The sequence below is a fragment of the Rhineura floridana genome, chromosome 1, assembly GCF_030035675.1.
Source record: "Rhineura floridana isolate rRhiFlo1 chromosome 1, rRhiFlo1.hap2, whole genome shotgun sequence".
NCBI lineage: Eukaryota > Metazoa > Chordata > Lepidosauria > Squamata > Rhineuridae > Rhineura > Rhineura floridana.
In genome coordinates this window covers 145,373,620-145,397,276 of record NC_084480.1, presented here as the reverse complement: position 1 = coordinate 145,397,276, position 23,657 = coordinate 145,373,620, and the positions used below count along the sequence as shown (strand labels likewise).

The 23,657-nt window shown below is 42.4% G+C and overlaps 1 protein-coding gene across 2 annotated transcripts; it reads right to left on the bottom strand.

Moving 5' to 3' along the window:
• Window positions 1-319: 319 nt before the first annotated feature.
• Window positions 320-22,698, bottom strand: LOC133388765 (C-type lectin domain family 5 member A-like). Of its 2 annotated transcripts, none has more exons than XM_061635073.1 (6): window positions 22,439-22,698; window positions 20,188-20,364; window positions 8,676-8,720; window positions 8,427-8,563; window positions 5,292-5,401; window positions 320-3,251 (listed from the first exon to the last, which is right to left on the bottom strand). In XM_061635073.1, exons 2-6 carry the CDS (start codon window positions 20,264-20,266, stop codon window positions 3,143-3,145), a joined length of 480 nt encoding a protein of 159 aa, XP_061491057.1. In that variant the 5' UTR covers window positions 20,267-20,364; window positions 22,439-22,698; the 3' UTR covers window positions 320-3,142. The 2 variants fall into 2 exon arrangements, with proteins under 2 accessions (XP_061491057.1, XP_061491047.1); XM_061635063.1 differs by having other exon boundaries at window positions 8,427-8,575; window positions 22,439-22,696.
• Window positions 22,699-23,657: the final 959 nt, after the last annotated feature.

The following is a 23,657-nucleotide window of genomic DNA, read 5'->3' as shown; positions in this document are numbered from 1 at the left end:
GTACAGTCTCCCAATATCCACCTGGCATTGTCCTTCAAATGGGAGTGGAACCACCAAAAAATGGTGTCTCCAATCTCCAATCCAGAGTGCACATCCAGAGGAAATCCCATGGTGAATGGTATCAAATGCTGCTGTGAGCTCCAGTAGAGTCAACAAATTTGCACTTCCCTTGTCTCTTTTCAGTACAGGATATCTATCACAGTGACCAAGACAGTTTCTGTTCCAAATCTGGACTGGTAACCAGAGTGAAATGTACCTAGGTTGGGTTTCCTTTGGTTGAAAGAATACTGGAGAGTTGTGGTTTATAAAACTGCTGTTTTATTTACAAATATACAAGCACAGCATAACGGAGATTAAAAACACTCCTTCAGTCCAGCAAGTAACTTGCATCAGGTTCTCAAAGACAGCAAATGCTTTGGCTTCAGATAATTCAGCACTTTAAATTCAAACTAGGAAGGAGCAGAACTGCCCAAAAAATGCAGTCAAATATCATTAAGAAACTATTTTTTTTATCTAACCTCTATCAGATGACACTTAAGAGTCTAAAGTTGATACAAAATTCTAATGATAGACCCCTATTCGCAGCAACCCAGGCAGCCCAAACTCATAACACCAATATCACTTTTAACGTTTGCTGCTTACATGCGTAGTAACTTAGGGCAGAATCTAGTGGAAAGTTCTCCAACTCAAGTCCTACTGAAATGAAGGGGATTATGTTTGTTGTATTTTGATGGCAAAGAATATATCAGAACGTTTGGCTGTAAGTGTAAGGAGTAGAATAGTGGCATTTCCAAAACATCTGGAAGCTGAGGGACACGTTTCTGATTTAAAAAAGACTCATAGCTGAAAAAAGTTTTCCTTTTTTTCTCTTTCAAAGGTGCCCACTCTCAAGTTTCAGCATGAATCTCTGGTCTGGATCTGCTTCCTGACTGGACGAATACCAGCCCTAGAGAGGTGACTCATCCAGGAATTCCACAGACAGCCTCCTTTGATGGGAGGGAGTCCTGCTGCATCTCTGAATGAAGAGTAATTGAATTATCCAATCACACATGCCATGCAGAGATGTAACAGAAGCAAATGCCCCTAATGGGGGCTGAGTGAAATGCCTGAGCTGTGAGTCATGCAGAGGTTTAGCAGACAACTTCCTTCACTCTGGATAGGTATTTTGGGTTTATAGTGGTCTTAATACTTTAACAAATTTATATTCTTATGGCACAGTAGCAATTTTTGCATAGCAGCACATAGTTTGGGAATACCTGGTCTAAAAAAGAATGACTGACAGTACTTGATAACAAGAGAAACTCTATGTGTGTGTTTTATTATTTGGGCTGAAACATTTAATTGACAGGTAGGGTTATGATCCATTGGAGGTATCTCTTTGACAGGTTACAGTGGGAGGGGTTGGTCTGGATGATATCTGTGGGTACCCTCCAAGCATGTAATCCCGTATCTGGAAGTTGGAAGAAACCTATTGTATTGATCAAACCAGTTCCTTTCATAAGTTAATAGTTCTGGCCAAGCCAGTATCTTTGTGAGTTAATGGGCCTATTGATTGGCAATCTACATGTCAAAGTCTTGGCCAAGGGAAGATGTGTTGCTATAGGAATGAGGGTAGCACCCCCCTCACCTGATTGGGTCAGGAGGTAGATTTTGGGTTAGTCTGAGGTGGAACTGGAAGCTGGGAAGACACAGAGAGGCTTGCTCACTGCTGAATCCAAAGCTATGGCTTTAGGGAAGCCTCTCCTAGAAACCTAATGGGGAAGCAAGATCTGTTGGGGTATTAATGATGAGAATCCATCTGACACTTATATATGTGCAAATAAAACCATACATCCTAAAGACACCACAGTCTCAGCTGACCTTCATTCCGGGGAAAATAAATTGTTTTTACACAGATGCACATTTATGCAGGTATAACTAATACAGTAATTGTATTAGTTTTAGCCAATCACTCTACTAATCTCTTTAACAGGATTACTTACATCCTTAATTATTTTTCTACTAATTATTATTTTCATTTTCAGTCATGAAACGTAAAGCAGTTCTTCTTATTATTTTATTAAATTTATATCCCGTGCTTCCTTCCAGAAGGAGCCCATGGTGGCAAACAAATCACTAAAAACACTCTAAAACAGCTTAAAAACAAAATACTTTAAAACATCTTATAACAAAACATCTTTAAAAATCTTAAAACAACACATCTTAAAAAATCTTTTAAAAACATCTTTAAAAACATCTTTAAAAACATCTCAAAAGCAGTTCCAGCACAGAAGCAGACTGGGATAAGGTCTCTACTTAAAAGGCTTGATGAAAGAGGAAGGTCTTCAGTAGGTGCTGAAAAGACAACAGAGATGATGCCTGTCTAATATTTAAGGGGAGGGAATTCCAAAGGGTAGGTGCCACAACACTAAAGGTCCACTTCCTGTGTTGTGCAGAAAGAACTTCCTGATAAGATGGTATCTGCAGGAGGCTTTCACATGAATCCAGCCTGGAGGTTACCTCATGAACGAATGAACAACAGTGGTCAGGCTATCCCGATCCAGAAACAGCTGCAACTGTTTTGCCAGCTGAAGCTGGTAAAAGGCATTCTTAGGCACCGAGGTCACCTGGGCTTCTAGCAACAAAGCTGGATCCAGGAGCATCCCCCTCCATTGCCTCCATTGGCTTTACCATGCAAGCATTAGGCAAAATGCTCATTTGCATCACAAATTCCTTTTCCTCTGCCTCTTTTTGTGTATTAAATAATGATGATTGCAAGAGATGCTCAAAGGCAATTTAATGTCCACCATCAAGAGCACCAATCCACGATGGAAGATCCGAGGACACAAGCAGATTTACGTACATGAAGCTGGCTGATGTCAATGCAGACGTTCAATTGGACATACATGTGCATCCACACTGCGGTGCTCCCTTCGACACTTATGTATTTGGCTGGATGAAACTTTTGATGTTAGAGATAATGCAAATCTCTGTCCAGGGTTACCTGTTATGTGCAACGTGAGCTGAATCAGGGCCAAAGTTTCTTAGCAGAGCAAAGAATCCTAATTCTAGATTGCTCCAAATCTCCAAGATCTATCTGTCTGTCTGTCTGTCTGTCTGTCCGTCCGTCCGTCTATCTAACCATCCATCCATGGGAGAACTCCTATGCTTTCTCCTCACAAATCCAGCGGTTTGCCGCAGAGCAAGACATTGAGCTAACAATGTCTAATCCAACCACAGCACAGTCAAAAAGTTTATGTTGGATATTAAATCTGAAAGGAAGAGAGAAGTAAAAATTAGCAACCTCATTACATTTACAACAGACATATATATATATATAATGAGGTAACCATAAAGACTGCCAGCTGCAGAATGGAGAACTACTTTTTACATGGAAGATATCTAAAAGGACTGGAACAGATATTTGTGCAGATGTGAAACTGGGCAAAATTTCAAATTTTCATTTTAGGTGTGGAACGTTATTCAAATGTTCCTATTGAAACTGAACTTTGAGGGATATAACACACACACACACACACACACAATTTTTAAAGTTTTTGTTTATGCATTTAAGGCAATAAAATGAAATACCCATTTGCTCAGTTCAGTCACTTTTATCCATGGTTGTTAAAGTCCCTAGAGCCAAATTTGTCTCCGTAACTCAAAATTACCTTCTGGAGCTTCAAAAGTCTACAGGACCTGTTTGATCAGAATGAGTTAAAAAAAAAAAAGGCAGGAGAATGGCAGGAACAGCTCAAAGGAAAATGCTTGACCACACAGCACAGGGCTACAGAACATGTGGTGGAAGAAGGAGAAAAAGGCAACAGGGTAGACAAAAGCATTGTGCGCATTATGTGAGTTCTCTGAGCCAAACACACCTCATGACTCTTGTATTGTGGTCTGCCCAGAGGGTGATACCCCTGATACCATTACCTCCCTGATTTGGCAATCCCAGGCAAGCAGTAATGGCAGGAGGCTCATTGACTTTATGGTGGGCAAACTTGGATGTCTAATGAAGTGCACTCAGCTGGAGATATTTAAGGAGAAGTTGGAGGGCCACCTCCTCAGGGGGCAGGGGTGGGGACCCTTTTTCAATCAGAGGAGCACACTTCCTTGTGAACAGCCAACTGGGGGCTGCATGCCAGGGGTGGGTGGGGGCAGGAGCAAAAGTGGGTAGAGCAAGGGATATGATTCATGCCTTTGTTCAGCAGGTTACATGCCGGACATGCCAACACCAAAGGTTTTTTACACATGCATCCACGCACCCTCTGCTTCTCAGCTCAGGCAAGCAAGAGGCATTATCACAGTCCAAAGACACACTCGAGCCAGGAAAAGCACTCGAGGAGGGTGCAGAGCAGGGCTTATGAGGGGTGTAGCCTGTGGAGAGGAGGCATGGTCTGGGGTACTCCTGAGGACCAGACAGAGGCTTCTAGGGCCATATTCAGCTCCCTGACCTGAGGGTCCCTACCTCTGCTGCTGTTGCACCCTGAACTCCAGTTCCTGTACCTGAGCAGCTGAATGCAATGACTCCAAAGGTCCCCTCTGGCTCAATGATCTGCACCCATGTGTAGACAGTGTAGCTGATGCATGTGCACAGCTGATACGGGGTCACATTGTCAGCGTCAGCTGCTGCTGAGTGCCTCTCTGCATCTGCTTCCTTTCATATTCCCCTGTACAGGCCTTACTGAGCCAAGGGAGGCAGGGCGGGTGATGGCAGAGCAAGAAGGGAATGGGGAATGTGAGGTTACTCTTTCATGTGACTTCTTCATGGTCCCACTTAGATGCCAGAATTTTGGAAATTCAGTCAAAAGCTGGTGACTCTAATAGTACATCCTGTAGTACCTGCACACTCTTGTGCTGGCACAAAAATGGTTACCCCCTGTATGGATGTGGGCAGTGGCCCATTGCAGCTGCACTGGGCATGATATCAGTTGCAGGAATTGGATGTGTTCAGTAGATGTCCCAAACGTCTCTCCCAAATGTCTGTGCAGATATACTGCTGCTACGATTACTAGTCCTGAGAATGACCACGATCCTTTCTCCGTTGTGTACCGCTCCAAACTTGTGGAAGTGATCCCCGGAGGCATCCTGCTGAGCACCCACCAACTCAACCCACCCTGTCAGGAGGACTCTGTTGGGTGTGCTGCAACTGTGCTGCACATGAATGAATGAACAAATAAATAAAAGTAATCCTTACAACATCTATGTAAGGAGGGTGATGTTCTTGATGGGAAGAGGGGGCTGAGCGAAAGCAGCTTGCTCCTCCATCACTTTGTGAAAATAATAAATGACCAGAATGATAATTAACATACAAGTCAGGTTCAAACTTTGTGTTGTCAATCCATCTCCATGATCCTTTGGGATCTCTCTGGGTCAAGCCAATGAAATATTCAGCAGATTTTGTCATGTTCAATAGGAACATCTGCATAGGATGCATTTGAAGAAGACAAAAAGAGAAACACAATGAAATCCAAGAGCTCTGCTATGGACATGCAATGCAGCTGCAGTACGTCTGTCTACTCAGAAGTAAGGCCCATTGAATTCAGTGAAATTTACTCCCGAGTAAATGTGTCTAGGACTGTAGCCCTAAGGCTCCTCTGCCATATTAGTGACTTTTCAACAGGGCAAACAAGGATATCATAGCAACTGATAGCATACTTGCACTTAGGCTGCTTAGCTGACCAGTATTAATAAGAAAGTAGAGAACAACGTTGGGATAAGCAAGCAGCGCTGGTTCCAGTCATGCCGGGGCCCTTGGGCATCAGCTTGCCCTGGGCCCCGGCATGTGTGTGGGTTCGTGTGCACAGCCCCCCCACACCCCTACCTACCTGTCTCCTGTCTTTTACTATTGCCATTAACCAAGATGGCGACTGCAGTTTCCCTAAGGGGATGAAGCCTCCACTGCCATCTTTGTTGATGACACACATGCATGCTACGCGCGCGCATCTCTGCCATCAACTAAGATGGCGGCAGGGGCTTCAATACTTTAGGGAAACTGTGGCTGCCATCTTCATTAAGGGCAATACTAAAAGGCAAGAGACAGGTAAGTAAGGGGCATGGGGGGGCCTGCGGATCGCTGCGGATCGCAGAAGGGGAGCGGAGGGGCCGCTGAGGGCCCCCCTGTTACTCTGTAGCTCCAGGGGCCCTTGGGCTAGTGCCCCACATGGCCGCCCTTTAGAACTGGCCCTGTAAGCAAGCTTGCATGCTTTTAATAGGGAGATGTCCCTTCTAGCCAGAATTTGGAGACACCTCTATGCCTGTTTACTGTGATGTAACTTCCTATTAATAGGTGTTATTTCCCTTCTTCTCTTCCTCTTCTTTGTTGAGATGTTGTTCTCTTATTAGCATAATTCTCCATTAAGCCACAGGAGAGAGAAGCCTCTACAGGCTTCCTGGCAGACGATCCCAATCATGGACTAAATCTACTACCTACTTCTATCTTTTCTCTGCAAGCTAGAGCCTATGTTTCCTGAACATATGAAAGGTTGTGAATAAAATCCTTAATACTTTTTACCAAAGAAGACTGTCTCTGTGGTTTTTATTCAGCTAGTCTGTATGAGGGGAAGGTGGGCTGGTTAATTCTCATTCTTTATATATATATATATATATATATATTTGGGAATATACATAGAAAAAGTGTTAATTCTCATTCTGCTTTGCAAAATATATACTCTGCTAAGAAACAGAACTACTGAACTGTTTCTATTTAATTTTAAACCAAATGGAACACTCTTGTCATAAGCCCATTTCTTTTAGTACCATTTTCCAACTAAAAGTCCAGGAGCGGTTGGTGAGGATAGAGGGGCAGCACTGCACACCTGACCTCCTGGAAGCAGTGTCGCTGCTGCTTATTGGGAAGCAGATGGGGAGAGCTGATGCACTGGCTCAGTGCCAACCTCCTGCAATCTCCCCCATCCCCTCTGTTATTGTATTCCCCCCTCATGCTAATCAGTCATGTTCATGAGAGAATCAGGGATTTATCAAAGCAGGAGTTAGCTAGGCATACTTTCCTCGCTTGAATAAGTAGGGGTGCAGCAAATTTTTGTGCATAAAATGTTTAAGGGGGACTTTAGAGAGGAAGTTGCACAGATTTTCCCTGGCTTTCCTTTTTTTTGGCAGTCTGTTCAGCAGTGCTTTGTTTGTACCATAAACCTCATGATAAGCACATCAGAGATATGAAGAACCTGAAAGTTATGAGCAAGTCAGTCAAGCAAACAGTGCCTCATAGCCTTGCTACTCAGGCAAGACAGTTCTAACAGTTGACCACATGGAAATCTGACATTGCTTCTAGACAACCTGTTCATTGAGCAGGAGTGGCTGGTGAGGAGGTGAATAGCGTGCACCTGGCCTCCTGGCCAGTGGAATTGTTGCCTCTTACCAGGAGGGAGAGGAGCCAACAAACAGGGAGATCAGTGCCCTGGAGGTGCATTGGTGGGGGCACTGGATTGGCCGCAGCAATGTGTCTGCAGTGCAGTACTGGCCTCCCGCAGCAGTGACTTCTCCTCACAGACGTCTCTTGTTACTGAGCATTCATCCTGATTCGTGGGGTAGGGGAATGGGTTTGTTGTATAAGAGTGCCAGATCAACTGTAACTGCACAGCCTGAAAAGAAAGAGGACTTTTTGCAGTAAGGGAAGGGATGGGAAAATGCCCTGGAAAGTATGGGATAACAATTGCTCGATGCAACGTTGTATAACCTCCTCGCAAACAAATCAGAATGAATGCTCAGTAAACAGCTGTTATATTGCCTTCCCGCAATCTTTGCATGAACAAATGAGGATGACTGCTCATTAAACAGGCCCTCTGGAAGCGGCCATCTTCAACACGCAATTTAGTGCAAATCTTATTTTAATATTTGCCAGATATTCACCAGATATTGGATATCTGTGATTGACATTTGATGATATTTTATCTCAGTATTTTATTTTTGACAGTTGACCTGCATGGTATTTCAAATCTGATTGGTTTAGGATTAGTATCTGAAAGCATTTGATGATTGGCAGGTTGTTCTGTCTGAAGCCTGCCTAAATCAAAACCATTGAGAGATGCCAACATCTAAAGCACTCAAACTGCGAGATAAGATTTCACATTCAAAACACACATTTCAAATTTTACATTCAAAGTCTGAATGTACAAAGCCACAAAATTAAATGCTAAGGGCACGTCCTCCATTCAGGATCAGGACCCTAGTGAAGGGAGGGTAAGAAGGATTTTAACCCTTTGCCTTCCATTATGGTCCCATTCTGGACCTGCTCTTTCCTTAACCCCCCCCCCAACTATTCATGCAATTGCCAGTTATGCAAGTGGTATCATGTCTTGTCTGGCCCTGAAAAGCTAGCAGCGGTACACTGCTATGTGAAAGCAGGCAAATAATGGAAATAGTGGTTTATTTTTCAGAGTATGGAGCTTATTTTTTGTTTGTTTTGCAAACCACTCTTGTCTCCTCACCAGTTCTGTCTTGCTGTTGACAACTGCGAGATGGGAATTTGACTGAGCACAGTCCTTCTTGCTCTCATCCCATGTTTTTTCCAGGGCAGAAAAGAAGTAGCATTTGCCATCATAAGGTACCCATCTTGTGGAGCAGACTGTGGGAGAAACTGGAGGCAATTGGATTTAACACACACAGAGCAGAAATTCCCATGTCTCCCAGTGCTGCTTTTCCCATGTCCCCCACTGCTGTTTTTATAGCAGACTTACCTGTTATTCCTTTGCTGGGGACTTCTTGGAACAAGATCTGTGAAACTGAATTCAAAAGACCTTTAAGAATCTGTGAGCTTCACGCACTTATTATCTAACTGCGAGTAGGACAAAAATGTTTCAAAGAGGTACATTTCAAACTTCAGGGAACTCTATCCACATAGGCCACAGAGCCCTTACATGTTACAGAGGATAATGGGGCATGTTTTAGGATGAACACTCAGGTCACTGCTGGCCATATCTACTGGTCTTCACCATTGCCCCACATGAAATGAAACGGTTCTGTAGAATCAACAGACTATACAAGAAGGTCAGTAATGACAGACAAACTGTCTTTTAGGGACTCTTGAGCTGTGTACACATCAGGGGATTAATGTGCACATGAATCAGGTCCTCACACAGGACTAATTTTTCCATGTGCACTTTTCTACTTTTTGGTCCACACATGACTACTTTCAACTGAAATCCATCTCAATTTTCCTCCTCATTTTAATGTATTACCTGCCCTTCACTTTGAGGGCTCAGAGCAGGTTACAACAATTTAAAACACATCCTTAAAAACAATGTAAAACAATTTACATTCAGTAGTGTGTGGTGCTTGATGTGATGTATTTGGGATGTGTGCTGTTGCCCCCTCCCCTCAATTACTACTTCCCCTCCTCCTGGATGTTCTGGAAACCTGAGGCCCACTGGGGGCATGCACAGGTATTTGCTTACCTGTGTGCCTGCAGCTTTTTTTTAAAAAAAATGTGTTCATGGAATAATGCAGTAACAAACTTTCATCAAAGCCAACATGTCAAGCATGTTTCACATGGGCCAAAGCTGACACTGAAAATCAGAGCAAAGGAAAATCCAAGGGGTGGAGTCCAACTATAGCCCATAATACAAAGTTCTAATATTTAACTCTCCATGGGTCATGCTACTATACTGGCTAGTTTTTTTCAGGATCACTTAAGTAGTCTGGGCTCCTGCTGGGAGGAAGGGCGGGATGTAAATCAAATAATAAATAAATAATTGTCAGGTGATTGTGATCATGAAAAATCTACCCTCAGTCAGGAAAAGTCTTGAGCGAGCAGCCTTTTTTTTGGGGGGGGGGGGCTCTTCCAGATGAGGCTTTTATTGTGCGCTCGCCCTACCTTATTTACTGAATTTTTCAGAGGGTCCTATTCTTAAGTTGCTCCTCTTCTTAAAACGAGCTGTCGTTCTTTAAATAGAGGCTGTCATTGTTTGTCATGTCACAAATGAAAAAGAACTGAATTTCCCCAAAATACCTGGGGGGGACGTTAACCCCATTTGCCCCACCCTGGCTACAGGGCTGTTACCTGAAGCATCATTCCCCCTCCCTTACACACATATTGGCCTATGTGTTAAGTCTAAGATCTTCTTCAGAGGCCTTTCTCACAGTGCTCCTGCCTTCTGAGGTTTGGGGGCTGCTGGCAACCATTTACGGCATGCTGCCCCCCAGGGAGTTTTGCTCAACACCTAACCTTGTGTCCGTCTAGCACTGTGTAGATGTGTTTTCTTTTCTCACTCTTACATTTAAAATATTAGTTAAATTGTTACAGCTCACGTCAGACTGTGTGTACTATCAGTAATGTAGTGGGAAATTCAGAAGTGCAGGGTCCTTTCATGATAGTCACAGCCACACACTCTCTCCCTTTTTTTTTCTTTTGCTGCTGGGCTGAGAATGAGATCCTTGCTAATGCCTTCTCCCACAACAACCGATGTCCCTAGGAGCCAATCAGCATGAAAGGGGAGAGTGTTAGCTACTGAAAAGAGTCTTCTCAGTGGTTGACTCGCCTCCTTTCACTCTGGCTCCAAACAGCAGAAAAGGACAAGGAGGCAAGTTAGACAACTCCTGTCAGTGGCTAGCATATTCCCCTTTCATGTTGAGTGTTTCGTAGGACACTGGAGATAGAGGGACCCTGCTCCCAAAAGAGTAAAGGGTCTAAGAGCCCCTGAGACCTTGGATGATTACACCCCTGTATACTATATACTATATATTTAAAGCACATGACATACCACAAAGAATCCTGGGAACTGTAGCTTACCGCTCACAGACCTACAGTTCCCAGCACCCTTAAGAAATGACAGTTCTCAGGATTCTTTGGAGGAAGTCACTTGCTTTAAATGTGCTTTTAAATATAGCCTCAATTGCTGCTGCTGTGTTTTAGTATGTTCCTGTTGTTTTTATTCATTAGTTATTTTACCATTCTAGTTTTGAATTGTTTTATTGAAGTGATTGGAAGCTTGCTCTGGGAGCATTTTTTAAAAAAAATATTTTTTACTGATGATTGTTGTTGTTATGTGCCTTCAAGTCAATTACAACTTATGGTGACCCTATGAATCAGTGACCTCCAAGAGCATCTGTCATGAACCACCCTGTTCAGATCTTATAAGTTCAGGTCTGTGGCTTCCTTGATGGAATCAATCCATTGCTTGTTTGGCCTTCCTCTTTTTCTACTCCCTGCTGTTTTTCCCAGCATTATTATCTTTTCCAGTGAATCATGTCTTCTCATGATGTGTCCAAAGTATGATAACCTCAATTTCATCATTTTAGCTTCTAGTGACAGTTCTGGTTTAATTTGTTCTAACACCCAATTATTTGTCTTTTTCGCAGTCCATGGTATGCGCAAAGCTCTCCTCCAACACCACATTTCAAATTAGTTGATTTTTCTCTTATCCACTTTTTTCACTGTCCAACTTTCACATCCATACATAGAGATCGGGAATACCATGGTCTGAATGATCCTGACTTTGGTGTTCAGTGATACATCTTTGCATTTGAGGACCTTTTCTAGTTCTCTCATAGCTACCCTCCTCAGTCCTAGCCTTCTTCTGATTTCTTTTTTTTTTTTTTTTTTCAATAATTTTTATTCAGATTTTCATAAAACATACAAGACAAAATCATAAAACATTCAAAGACAAAAAACAAAATCAAAAATAGTTAAACAAAAAGAAAAAAAGAAAAAAAAAACAAAAATAAAAAATAAAGAGTAAAATATTGACTTCCCATTTGTCAAAGATCAAATCAGTTATAAGTCTATAATATATAACAATCCTGTCTCTTAAGTCATATTATAAAATCACTTTCCTCCAGTAGTTATCTTACTTAATCATCAAATCTCATAAACATTACTTTATTCTTTCCACAAAAAGTCAAAGAGAGGTTTCAATTCTTTAAGAAATATATCTATCAATTTTTTTTTCCAGATAAGCATATCGATTAATCCATCTCATTACTAATTATGATAATCTTATTGTCATAACCATAGTCAAAATAAACATTTCAATTAATCCATCACATCAGAATCTGTTAGGTTCAATAATTTCAGTAGCCATTGTTCTATTATCTCTATTAGTTCCATTTTCCATCTTCCATCTTCAGTAGTCTTGTTAAGTCCAGTAATTTCAATATCCAATCTTCCATTATCAGTATTCCATAATAATCTTGCTGTCAAAGCCATAGTCATATAGTAAGAGTCTGATGGGGATTACCTCTATCCCAAATATTTTCTTGCCATCCATTCTGAATAGGTTGCTGAAATACTGCTGTAAAATCATATCTCTGTTCTTTTTTTCAAAATACACTGGGTCATCTCTTAAAAGTTTTTCCATTGTCACATGGCTGCAGTTAATTCCATAGATTTTCTCTATATTGGGCTCCATCACATCATTCCAGTCCAGAAGATTATCCATGCCATTGATAACTTTATCTCTAGAATCTTCATTCATTTCTTCAGAGATAACATTGAGTTCCAAACAATAGATTTTATTTCTAAAGTCCATAGACTCCAAATCTTGTTCCTGTTCCACGTTGGTTCCAATCTCCGGGATCTCCTCTCTCACAGGGACCCCTATTCCAGTCTCCAGGGTCACCTCTCTCACAGGGACCCCTGTTCCAATCTCCGGGGTCTCCTCTCTCACAGGGACCCCTTCCAGGGTCACCTCTCTCACAGGGACCCTTATATCTTTAATCTCCTGCTTCATTTTACTCAATTCAATTTTCATTATCTCAATCTCATCCATTATTTTCTGAAACATAGTTATTTCCAGATTTTCAGCCACTTTCTTAATTGCCATTTTAAAAGAAAAATATAGGAAAACCACTTCTTATTTCAGCAACAATTGGGTTAATACTCCAAACTTGGTGACATCACAGTATAAACAGAGCAGACAGCCTTATCTCTCCAATAGTTAAGTAAACAAAATGCAGTTCCCAGGATCGAAACAATTAATGGCAATCGTCAAGAAACAGATTCGTCAAAATAAAATAGACCAAAAAGAGAGTAGTCTCAAAACAGTATAATATTTTTCAAAATAAAAATCTGGAATAGAAATCCCTCTTCTGTGTATATCTTTAGAATGCAAATCCAGGACAGCTTTTTGCAACAAAAACAGAGATAAGCTATTAATTAGTGCGTAGCAGAGAGAAGTTATGGCTCCCCAGTGAGATGTCAAAAACTGATCAATCTGGCAAATCTCTTTTAAACAGCAACAATTTAAGTCAAGTAAAAGAAAAATATAGAAAGAAGGGTGCTTGCCTGTTAGTGCGTTCTCTCTTAGAAGATAAGGTGAACGTTCGCTTTATCAGATAGAGCTTGCTGTTAAAAATCCGTCCCACCTTCGTCGGCTGGACCTCGTCCCATAAATTAATGAGATCTGGTCGTCCCAACAAAAATAGGCTTTGAGGTTAATCTCTTCGTTTCTCCCTACCCGGGAGAAGTTTAATCAGTCAAAAAAAAAAGAAAAAACTGACTGATATATCTGAATAAGCTTCTTTTGAGGCAGGAGCCCGTCTCAAAAGCAGGCACAGGCTAAGTCACCCTTCCCGGAAGTCCCCTTCTTCTGATTTCTTGACCATTGTTTCCATTTTGGTTAATGACTGTGCCGAGGTATTGATAATCCTTGACAAGTTCAATGTCCTCATTGTCAACTGTAAAGTTACACAAATCTTCTATTGTCATTACTTTAGTCTTTTTGACGTTCAACTGTAGTCCTGCTTTTGCGCTTTCCTCTTTAACTTTCATCAGTATTTGTTTCAAATCATTAGTGGTTTCTGCTAGTAGTATGGTATCATCTGCATATCTTAAATTATTGATATTTCTCCCTCCAATTTGCACACCTCCTTCATCTTGGTCCAATCCCGCTTTCCGTATGATATGTTCTGCGTACAGATTAAACAAATAGGGTGATAAAATACACCCCTGTCTCACACCCTTTCCAATTAGGAACCATCAGTTTCTCCATATTCTGTCCTTACAATAGCCTCTTGTCCAGAGTATAGGTTGCGCAGCAGGACAATCAGATGCTGTGGCACCCCCATTTCTTTTAAAGCATTCCATAGTTTTTCATGATCTACACAGTCAAAGGCTTTGCTGTAATCTATAAAGCACAGGGTGATTTTCTTCTGAAATTCGTTGGTCTGTTCCATTATCCAACGTCTGTTTGCCATATGATCTCTGGTGCCTCTTCCCGTTCTAAATCCAGCTTGGACGTCTGGCATTTCTCACTCCATATATGGTAAGAGCCTTTGTTGTAGAATCTTGAGTATTACTTTACTTGCATGGGATATGAAGGCAATAGGTCAATAATTCCTGCCCACTGACACCACTTCATGAGACACCGTTGAATTCTCACATATCTGCAACAGCCTGTCCTGTGGTTGCTTTGGAAACATCTGACATTTGCTTGTGGCTTTTGACATCATCAGTGTATTCAACAAACTTTATTGCAACGTATAGCCATAGGCCTTGTGCACAAATATTTACAGACATTGTTGAATTCATATCATAATAGGGATCATAAAAGTATATGCCGATGTAGAGGAGTCTTTGACAAAGGCCTGTCTCAATTTTTGCGCGGCCAACGCAAAGTTAGCGACTGCAAGGGTCACTGATTTAAAATTATCGGATAAAAGCATGCAGGCCTTCTCTCTATCAGAGCAGGGCGCTAAAAAATCTAAAAAAAAAGTCATTTTTTTTTTCCTGGGTTCATCGTAGAGTGGGCAATAAAAAAGGTAATGAACTAACTCCTCTATTGCTTTGCAGCCATATATGCATTGGCATTGAGCAGCTGGAGTGCCCCTATAACGGCCTTCCAAATAGGCTGTAGGCATGGTTTGGAAGCGCAGGGCTGTGAAAGCTCTTCTAATGATGGCTTTATCGACTACATGAAGATAATCAGACAAAAAATGATTAAGTTTAAAATAGGGATACCAGGGTGAAAACGGAGCTGTCACTATGGTCATCCGGTCTTGGCTTCCATCACTATGAAAAATCCAGTTCCGGAGGGCGGCTCTGCTTAGCTCTATCAGTTTGGCCTGAGATAGATCATATTTTGAGAATAATGCCTGGCACTCAGTTGCCCATCCACCGGACTGCATTTGATCATGCCAGCACTGTTTGACCAGGGCTGCATCATTCATATTATAGATTCTAAGCCAGTAACGTATACAGGTTAGATCAGTGCGTGCAGTCATTGAGGGTAGACCTAACTCTGCTCTAAGATGGGCGGACGGGGTCCCTGTTGGGAGGCCTAACATTTGTCTCATAAATGCATTTTGCGTGGGCTCTAAGATGCCCTCCTAGAATGCCCTCCCTTGTCCTTAACATGGCTGCAACCGTATCTACTCAGAAGTAAGTCCTATTTAGTTCAGATCTTGTAAGTTCAGGTCTGTGGCTTCCTTTATGGAATCAATCCATCTCTTGTTTGGCCTTCCTCTTTTTGTACTCCCTTCTGTTTTTCCCAGCATTATTGTCTTTTCTAGTGAATCGTGTCTTCTCATTATGTGTCCAAAGTATGATAACCTCAGTTTCATCATTTTAGCTTCTAGTGATAGTTCTGGTTTAATTTGTTCGGACACCCAATTATTTGTCTGTTTTGCCTAGAATGTCCTCCCTTGTCCTTAACATGGCTGCAACCGTATCTACTCAGAAGTAAGTCCTATTGAGTTCTATGGGGCTTAGTTCCTTAATAAGCATGTTTACAGTTGCTGCCTTCAGGGGCATCTATCTGTGCTCCCATCTAACATCTCTGCAACACTAAACTCCTTTCTTCCAATAATGGCCAAGTCTGAGGGCACGTAAACCCTTCTTGCCAGAAGCAAGTAAACTAGAAGGCATCAGAACTGCACCTCCCAAGAAATGTCCCTAATGTCCTAGTAAGAGTTCTACCTAGAAGTTGAAGGGTTACGCTGACCCTTTGGTATGTGTTGCTGTGGTTGGTATGGTATTGCATTTAGGGAAGCATCACTGTCTTTTTTCATTTTCTGTTTGCATTTCATGTACCTTTGACCCTCCTCCCTTACATCCATAGAAGCAACAACAGTGGTTCCATGTGGTCAACTAAACCCCTAAAACCCATTGATGATGTGCCTTGTTGATTGCATGAGGGTTTGTTTTTTGCCCACTAATGGTAAAAGAGAATTCACATATTTGAAAGTGTGGCTGCAGTTGTTGTTCCCAAGCTGCTGCCTGTGAAGGTAGACCAAACCATGGGTGTTTTTTCTCTGTCAATTATTACTCACTGGAATTGGATTGGCTGTCCAAGTGAGTTTATAGCACCCCACAGAGTAGACAGAAAGGGTAGAGAATCTTCTTTCTCTTACACATTTCTCAGACCTCTTTCTGAAGTGAAGGGTCAAATCTGTAAAGAAGTTTGGAGCAGCCACATTAAAAGATAAGGGCAGGGCATTCCAGGCAGGGGGTTGTCAACCCTGCTTGGATATGGATGTCTTTGCAGAGGATCCCTAGTCAAGCATTACTAACAGCACAATCCAAACTATCTACTCAGAAGTAAGTCCTGTTGAGTTCTATGGGGCTTAGTTCCTTAATAAGCATGTTTATAATTGCTGCCTTCAGGAGCATCCATCTGTGCTCCCATCTAACATCTCTGCAACACTAGGCTCCTTTCTTCCAATAATGGCCTGGCCTGAGGGCACGTAAACCCTTCTTGCCAGAAGCAAGGAAGCTAGATTAAATGTTCCCTAAAGGTGTTGAACTGTGACTTGGGAGACCAGGGTTCAAATCCCCACACAGCCATGAAGCTCACTGGGTGACCTTGGGCCAGTCACTGCCTCTCAGACTCAGAGGAAGGCAATAGTAAACCACCTCTGTCTGAATACTGCTTACCATGAAGACCCTATCTGGGATCAACTTGAAGGCAGTCCATTTCCATTTTGCATCACCCTAAGCTTGTGAGAAAGAATGACCTTATTTTACACCCTATTTTAGGTAAGATTTCTATTTTAATCTCCAGAGAATTTTTTTTGAATGGCATGCTCCAAGCAACTGGGGTTGATACAATGTATCATGCTTAATGATATCACTAGGGCCCGCCCTGTGATGTCACTAGGGCCCGCCCCGTGACATCACTAGGGCCCACCCCATGGCGTCACTAGGGCCCACCCCCATTTTCTCAGGTTTTTGGATGGCTCCGACCTGGCAACCCTAGTTAGGGCTGTAATCCTAGGTCTGAGCTGGTCAATTAAAGATTCATAAGCACTGAGGCTAATTAAAGGGTTTGTTATTATTAGCTGGCGTAAATCTGAGAATGACTTTATTTCTAATAGGCAGTGAGCCTTTGTTCCTATCGCTGTTGACCATTTCAGGCGTTTGTACCTATGTAAGGGGTTGACATCATCAGTGTTTCAAGAAGCAGGACATTTGCAATCATGGCTTCGTTGAGCAACGTGGGCCAAAGACAGTAATAGCTCTGTACTCTTGAGAAAACAGCTTCCTGCCCACTCTTCATTTGCTGTGTCTCCACACAAGGCCGGAGAACAGGGAAAGCTCAGGATATTTTTCTGCCTGAGGCAATGGACAAGGTGCCCACCCCCCACTCTAATTTTATTTAAAATATTTCTATCCCGCCCTTCTACCCTACAACAGGGCACTCAGGGCGGCTACAATAACATTGCACACATATATAATAAAATACACAATAAAACATTAAGAATTACAGTCAATTAAATGTATAAAATACTATTAAAAATTCCATGTGCAGAAGCTGGCTAGGCTGGCAGCTGTATCTTAGTTCAGTGCTGGCAATGAGACAATGTCCTCCACCACAACCAAAGGCAGCAGGCTGGATTAGGGGGCTCAGGGCCAAGTCCAAAAAACTAAAGCAGGGCCAGGCCCAAGATCTATCTTCTTAACACTTGGGCACCGCTCACCACCACCTCTGCACCCAGAGGAAGCTGCCTCATTCTGTCACATGGTAAGGCTGCCTCTGCGTGAGAATGTGGTTTTCTCTTCAGAGAATAAGAGAAGCGGCCCTCTGCAGAGAGTCAAAGGAAGTTAAAACGGAAGAACATGAGAGATAATGGGTTTCCTTTCCTCAGAAAATCCTGTCATTTCTTTACACAATCTGATGGCTGAAAACAGGTTCTGTTTTTTTTTTTCTGGGACAGAAAGAGCTTGTCATCATTCCTCATGTGACACTGATTCCTATTTACTACTTTCCAAACCGTTTCTGCAGAATTCTGTATTGTTTCAAAACCCTGCTTGATCACAGACGGCCACAGGACAAAACAAATATGTACAACTCCGGGAGATGATGTTTCTTTAACCCCATCAGGACTGGCCCAAGGTTTGTTTACTGGTTAGCTGAGTTAAGTCCCCATAACAGAAACATATTACATGATCAAGAGTTGAAGAGAATATTGTCTCATTTTAATTTTTAGGGTAGAAACACACTCACTGTTCTGCCAGTTCCAGTGTGTCTCCACTTCTCTCTTCTGAAAAAGGGGGCACACGATGCTAGTCAAACCTCGCCCCTTTTTATTGTAGAACCTGGTGGGAGCAGCTTGACTGTGTGGGTTTTTAAAAATTTCCTTCAAAGAGATTTCGCAGCTGATTGGCAGATCAGCCCATTCCCTTTCCAGGCGTAACTAATGGAAACGCTTTGGGTAGGCAACTAGCGTGTTCTCAACCTTAGTTGGACTTTGCTCTGCTGTAAGACTCTGATTCTGGGACTTCCCTTGTTAACTCTCAGCTGCTGTGCTTGTGTGCCACCTGAAGTTGATTGTCATATCCCAGCTGAGGAAGAAAGAGGGTGACAGTCCAATACAGGCAGCTTTTGGGGCAGCAAGTTTGTCCAGCGACTATGGTATAGTATTTAAGTTGTGCCTGACAAGGGCATGAAACGGCCCTCATCCTGCAGCCCTCAGCCAAGGGTGAACAGTCAGAATGTGAAATGGAGGTGACACTTCCTCTTCCTGATAACTAAGGAATGTCTAGAGCTGCCTGAAGGAGACCACAGATGTGCAGCATTAGTGCCTTGGATGGCTGCATTTGGGGTGGATATGGGGGGGGAAAGCATTTTGGAGGGGGTCTTGTGAGGGATCTGGAATGGAGTCTTGGATCCTCTGTTCTGCTAAAGACAGCTAGAGGAACAGCGTCTGGACTATAACTGTTCTTGTTGTTCTTGTATAATAGTGTTGTTATTGTTTCCTTGTTATTGTATCCAATATGTAATTTTATTATTGCACTTTATATTTTATATTGTATTCAATATTTTATATTGTTATATATTTGTTGTTCATTGTAACCGGCTTTGAGTATTTTTGGAATAGAAAAGCAGGGTATAAATATTTAATCTAATCTAATCAACCTTAGTTTGAGGAATTTAAAAATTGAATTGCTATGCCCCTCATTGGTTTCTTGGGCATCATCACTAACATAGATCAGAATCTCATTTTTTTCTACAAGCATTACTGAAGAGTGGACAAATCTAGAAGTCCAAATGGTGGCTCTCTCTCCACAACACGACACTAGAATGTTTTCCCCAAGGGACAACCAACAACTTGAGGAGAGAAAGTCTTCATGAGAAAAAAAATCACATGCGGGGAAAAGAGGTTAAGCCGTCCTTGATATTGGGTAATATTACAGTTTCTTATTTATTTATTAAATTTATGTCCCGCCTTTCCTTCCAGATGGAGCCCAATGTAGGGATACCCAATGTGATGCCCTCCAGATACTCCCATCAGCCTCTGCCAAGATAGCCAATGGTCAGGGATGCTGGGAGTTGCAGTCCAACAGCATCTGGAGGGCACCATGTTGGCTGTTACAGCTGAATCCTATGATTCTGATTTTGATTTGTAACATTGTTTTCAAATTGCAAGCGCTTTACGCTTATTGTCTTTAATCTGCTCAATTTTATTTTAAAAAATCCTTAATAAAGGTTTGCAGTCATTAAAAAGCCAGCACACTCTTTGTAAACTGCGCTCAGGTAAGTAAAGGCAGAAAAATGGAAATAGATTGCCTTCAAGTCGATTCTGACTTATGGCGACAGTATGAATAGGGTTTTCATGGTAAGCAGTATTTAGAGGTGGTTTACCTTACTTTCCTCTCAGGATGAGAGGCAGTGACTGGCCCAAGGTCACCCAGTGAACTTCATGGCTGTGTGGGGATTCAAACCCTGGTCTCCCAGGTCGTAGTCCAACACTCTAACCAGTATGGCACACTGGCAGAAGACTATACTAAAAATTCATATCCAGCATGATACTCACAATATAGAAGGAACAGCGAAGAGCCTATTAGCTTAATAACTAAGAGAACCACAAGTGGAACGACGCAATCCCACTTCATACTGCTCGGCAGGCTAGCCAGAGGAGATTTAGGATGAAAGCTCTCTGAATGGCATGTACGTTGAAATCTTCAGGCTTATCTCCATGTCCGGGTTACATCTGAAATATAAAAATTGGAGTGCAACAGAGGAGTGGACAGTGTGCACTGAAATGAGATGAATATACTTCCTCTAAAGAAGTCAATTATTCACCACAATGCAAATGATAACTATTGACTATTGTTTGCCCTAAAAGGATTAAATAGTCTTTGTCTGTGATAAAGGATTTAATAACTTCAACAAAAATAAAGCAGCAAAGTTAACTGGCTGCTCTACAGAGATAAAAACACCAAGATCCTGCCTGCAAATTTACAATGTAATAAGAAGATGAAAAAAGGAAATGAAGGTGAGAAATTTGGGGAAGGAGACCAATTTGCAGCCTATACCTCTGCACATGCTCACTCAGAAGTAATTTAAATTCAATGGGACTTACTCTCAGAGAAGTGCTTGGGATTGCAGCCTTAGTAAATAAAATGATAAAACATAATGGATGAGAGAAAAGTGAGGGTGCTTTTATGAGACCATTTCATGCTGTTCATGCCTGCAAGCTTTTCACAGCATTATCCTCATCAAAACGGCACCCCATGTAATTTTCCCATTTAATCCAGATTTACTGTTTCCATGGAAAATCTGATAAAAGTATAAAAACCCTGAGGAAATGGTGTGCGAAATCCATATTCAACTGCGGGGCGCAGGAAGGGAATGTGGGATGGTACTTTGCTGAGGATGATGTGTGGATGCTGCAGAAAGACTGCAGGTAATTGTTTCACTTTCCCATGCATTTGAATTGCATTCATTACATTTCCTCATTCATATTTATTTTACCATTGATTTCAATTGAAAACCCAGCCAGTCTACTGCTGCTGCCTGTAACTTCCATATTTTCCATCCAGAGTACATATTTTCAGGCTTTCTACAACTCCTGTCAGTGACAAATCTGTTATATCTAGACAGATTGGAAAAAAGCTCCCCATTTTATGGACCTCATTTTATATCTCTCAATTTCACTGCTGCCACCCCTTCCCCCATCTTGCCACTTGGTAATAAGAAAGTGTTGTGTGATCACTTGGAATAAAAACTGGCCATGATGGCAGTCATCTCCCATTCCATGGAACGAGAGGAGATTTAATGTGCAAGACGGCTGGGCTGGCCCTTTCTTGAGGAGGAATGAGGCAACTGCCTCAAGTGGCAGGGTCCCAAGATTGCCTGCCTCGCCGCCACCTACTACTGCCACCCACCTGGTGAGACACCTGGTACTGTGTAGGTCTCCCCAGAGCACTCGTCCCTTCCCCATGCTTCACTCTGAGGAAAAAGAGTGAAGCATTCTGGGCAAGGCAGTCTGGGGAATGCTGCATTGCCTCCGCTTTGACATGGTAGCGAGAAATTCTTTTTAAAAAGTAGTTCTGAGTACGTTTTAGGGAAAATTTCCACCTGTGGCAAAGCAGTGGTGGCACAGACACTATTCCATGCCACCCTGTCTAGAATGCCTTGATCTGAGGAAGGACACCCCCCCTCTTCAGACAGGAAGTGGGGAGATCACTTCCATGGCCGCTGCATTAGCAGAGGCAGAATGGTTTTAAAGACAGGGAGGAGGAATGGGGGTAGTGGTGGGACTGCTCACATCAGGCAGCACACTGCCTTGTGCCAGGCCTGCAAGACGCGAGCTGCCCACACCAACACATTTCCCACACACTGGCGTTCCATGAGCAGAAGTAATCCCTGCTGGGAGGAAAACAACTTGGGAGGAGCTGTTCTGGGAAGAAAATCACAGCTGGAGGGGGGGGTAAAGGTCCGTCTCTCTCCTCCCTCTGTGCTGCACTGTAAATTTCTCTCCCTCTCCCCCCGTCACACTTTTTAGGAATTTGGCAGGACTAAACTTTTCTGGATGCACTCTCAGGAGTAAAAAAGCATACAGGTGCAGTCCAGTCTACACATGCCTAGTGAGAACTGTCCTGCTGAATTCAATGGATCTTACTCCAAGGATCGCACCCTTAGCTTCTCAAGGTATAATTGCAAGCGTGTGCATAATATGACTTATGACCACTCTCTCCAACCTGGTGCCTTCCCAGATGTTTTGCACTGCAACTCACATCGGACCCCTTGGCCATGCTGGGGCAGAAAGAAAAGAAGCTTACCCAGAGAGAAAATATGACTTTCCTTCAGTTTTCTTCCCTTGCCGTTTCTGGAGAGGTGGCTGTGCCTAATGGGGCTTAGTTACACCATTTCCGGCCTCTTGGCTTTCACAGAAATCTTGCTTTCACTTGGAGAATTATGAATTTTTAACTTTTTCCACAGCCCGCGATGACGAATTTGTGGGATGGTTATTCTCAGCAGTCGTTCCTTCATAATGCATGTCCCAACCTTCCCCTTTTACAAACCACGACTTCTGTTGTGCAACTACGTGTGTGTGTGTTGGCAGGGGAAGTACAGTGCTGTGGTGTGCTATGAATGACCTTTGCTCCACTGAGTTAGGGCCAGGAAAACTGAGAAAGATGAATTCAGAATCCAGTGTATAGGATCTAGAATGGTCCAAATGGGAAATAAGGTTAGAGGAAAAATATTTAAAATTGGAATAGTGAAGTCTGAGCCTCACAAGGAAATAAACAGAAGGTAAAATTTTATTTATTTATTTATTCCCTCCCCTTCCTCCCTTTACTTAAAAATAAAAATGGGGTAAAACCCTATAAAAATGGCATTTGTTCAAAACTGTTTATGAGCCAAACTTCCAGACCCCAAAAGGCAAGCTCAGAGTAAATGGCCTCGAGCAGCTTCAAAAACTGAAGGAGGAAATTGCTCAAAGCAAGAATTCTCTTCTCCTCAAGAAGAAAAGGCAAAAAATGCAAACTGGGCTCCAAAGGCCTCAGAAGGAACAAAACTCTGTTAGGAAAACTAGGAGCTAATCAAAAATAAAATTAAGCAAAGAAGATGAAGAAGTGAGTTGCAACACCAAAGTGCAGTCTCATTTTGACCCCTTTACATCTCTAAATTTTCCTGTTTTCTGATTTGTTGTTTTCTCTCACTCCACCCTTTCTTACTAAGACTGTGAGCACACTAGTTGCCTACAGCAAAGCGTTTCCATTGACCATGCCTGGAGGGGGAACGGGTTGATCTGCTGATCAGTTGCAAAATCACTTTGAAGCTGAATTTAAAAAAATGCACTCAAGCTGCTCCCACCAGCATTTACAGTAAAAAGGGGTGGGGGTTGACTAGTATCGTGTGCCCCCATATTTAGAAAAGGGAGGTGGAGACGCACTGGAACTGGCACAACAATAGGTGTGTCTCTACCCTAAAATTTTGTTCTGTCTTGGCAGTGCTTTTTAGGGAAGTTACTCACCCTGGTATGGAATACCATCA

Bases quoted from the DNA above. Each gene is read 5' to 3' on its own strand.
- LOC133388765 (XM_061635063.1), bottom strand. From the start codon at position 20,266: ATGAAGTGGGATTGCGTCGTTCCACTTGTGGTTCTCTTAGTTATTAAG. The intron at 8,576-8,675 runs GTAAGTCTGCTA...AATTGCCTCCAG, and splicing joins CCCCAGCAAAGGAATAACAG to TTTCTCCCACAGTCTGCTCC. The intron at 3,252-5,291 runs GTATGTTAATTA...TCTTCCTTTCAG, and splicing joins ACAAAGTTTGAACCTGACTT to ATTTAATATCCAACATAAAC.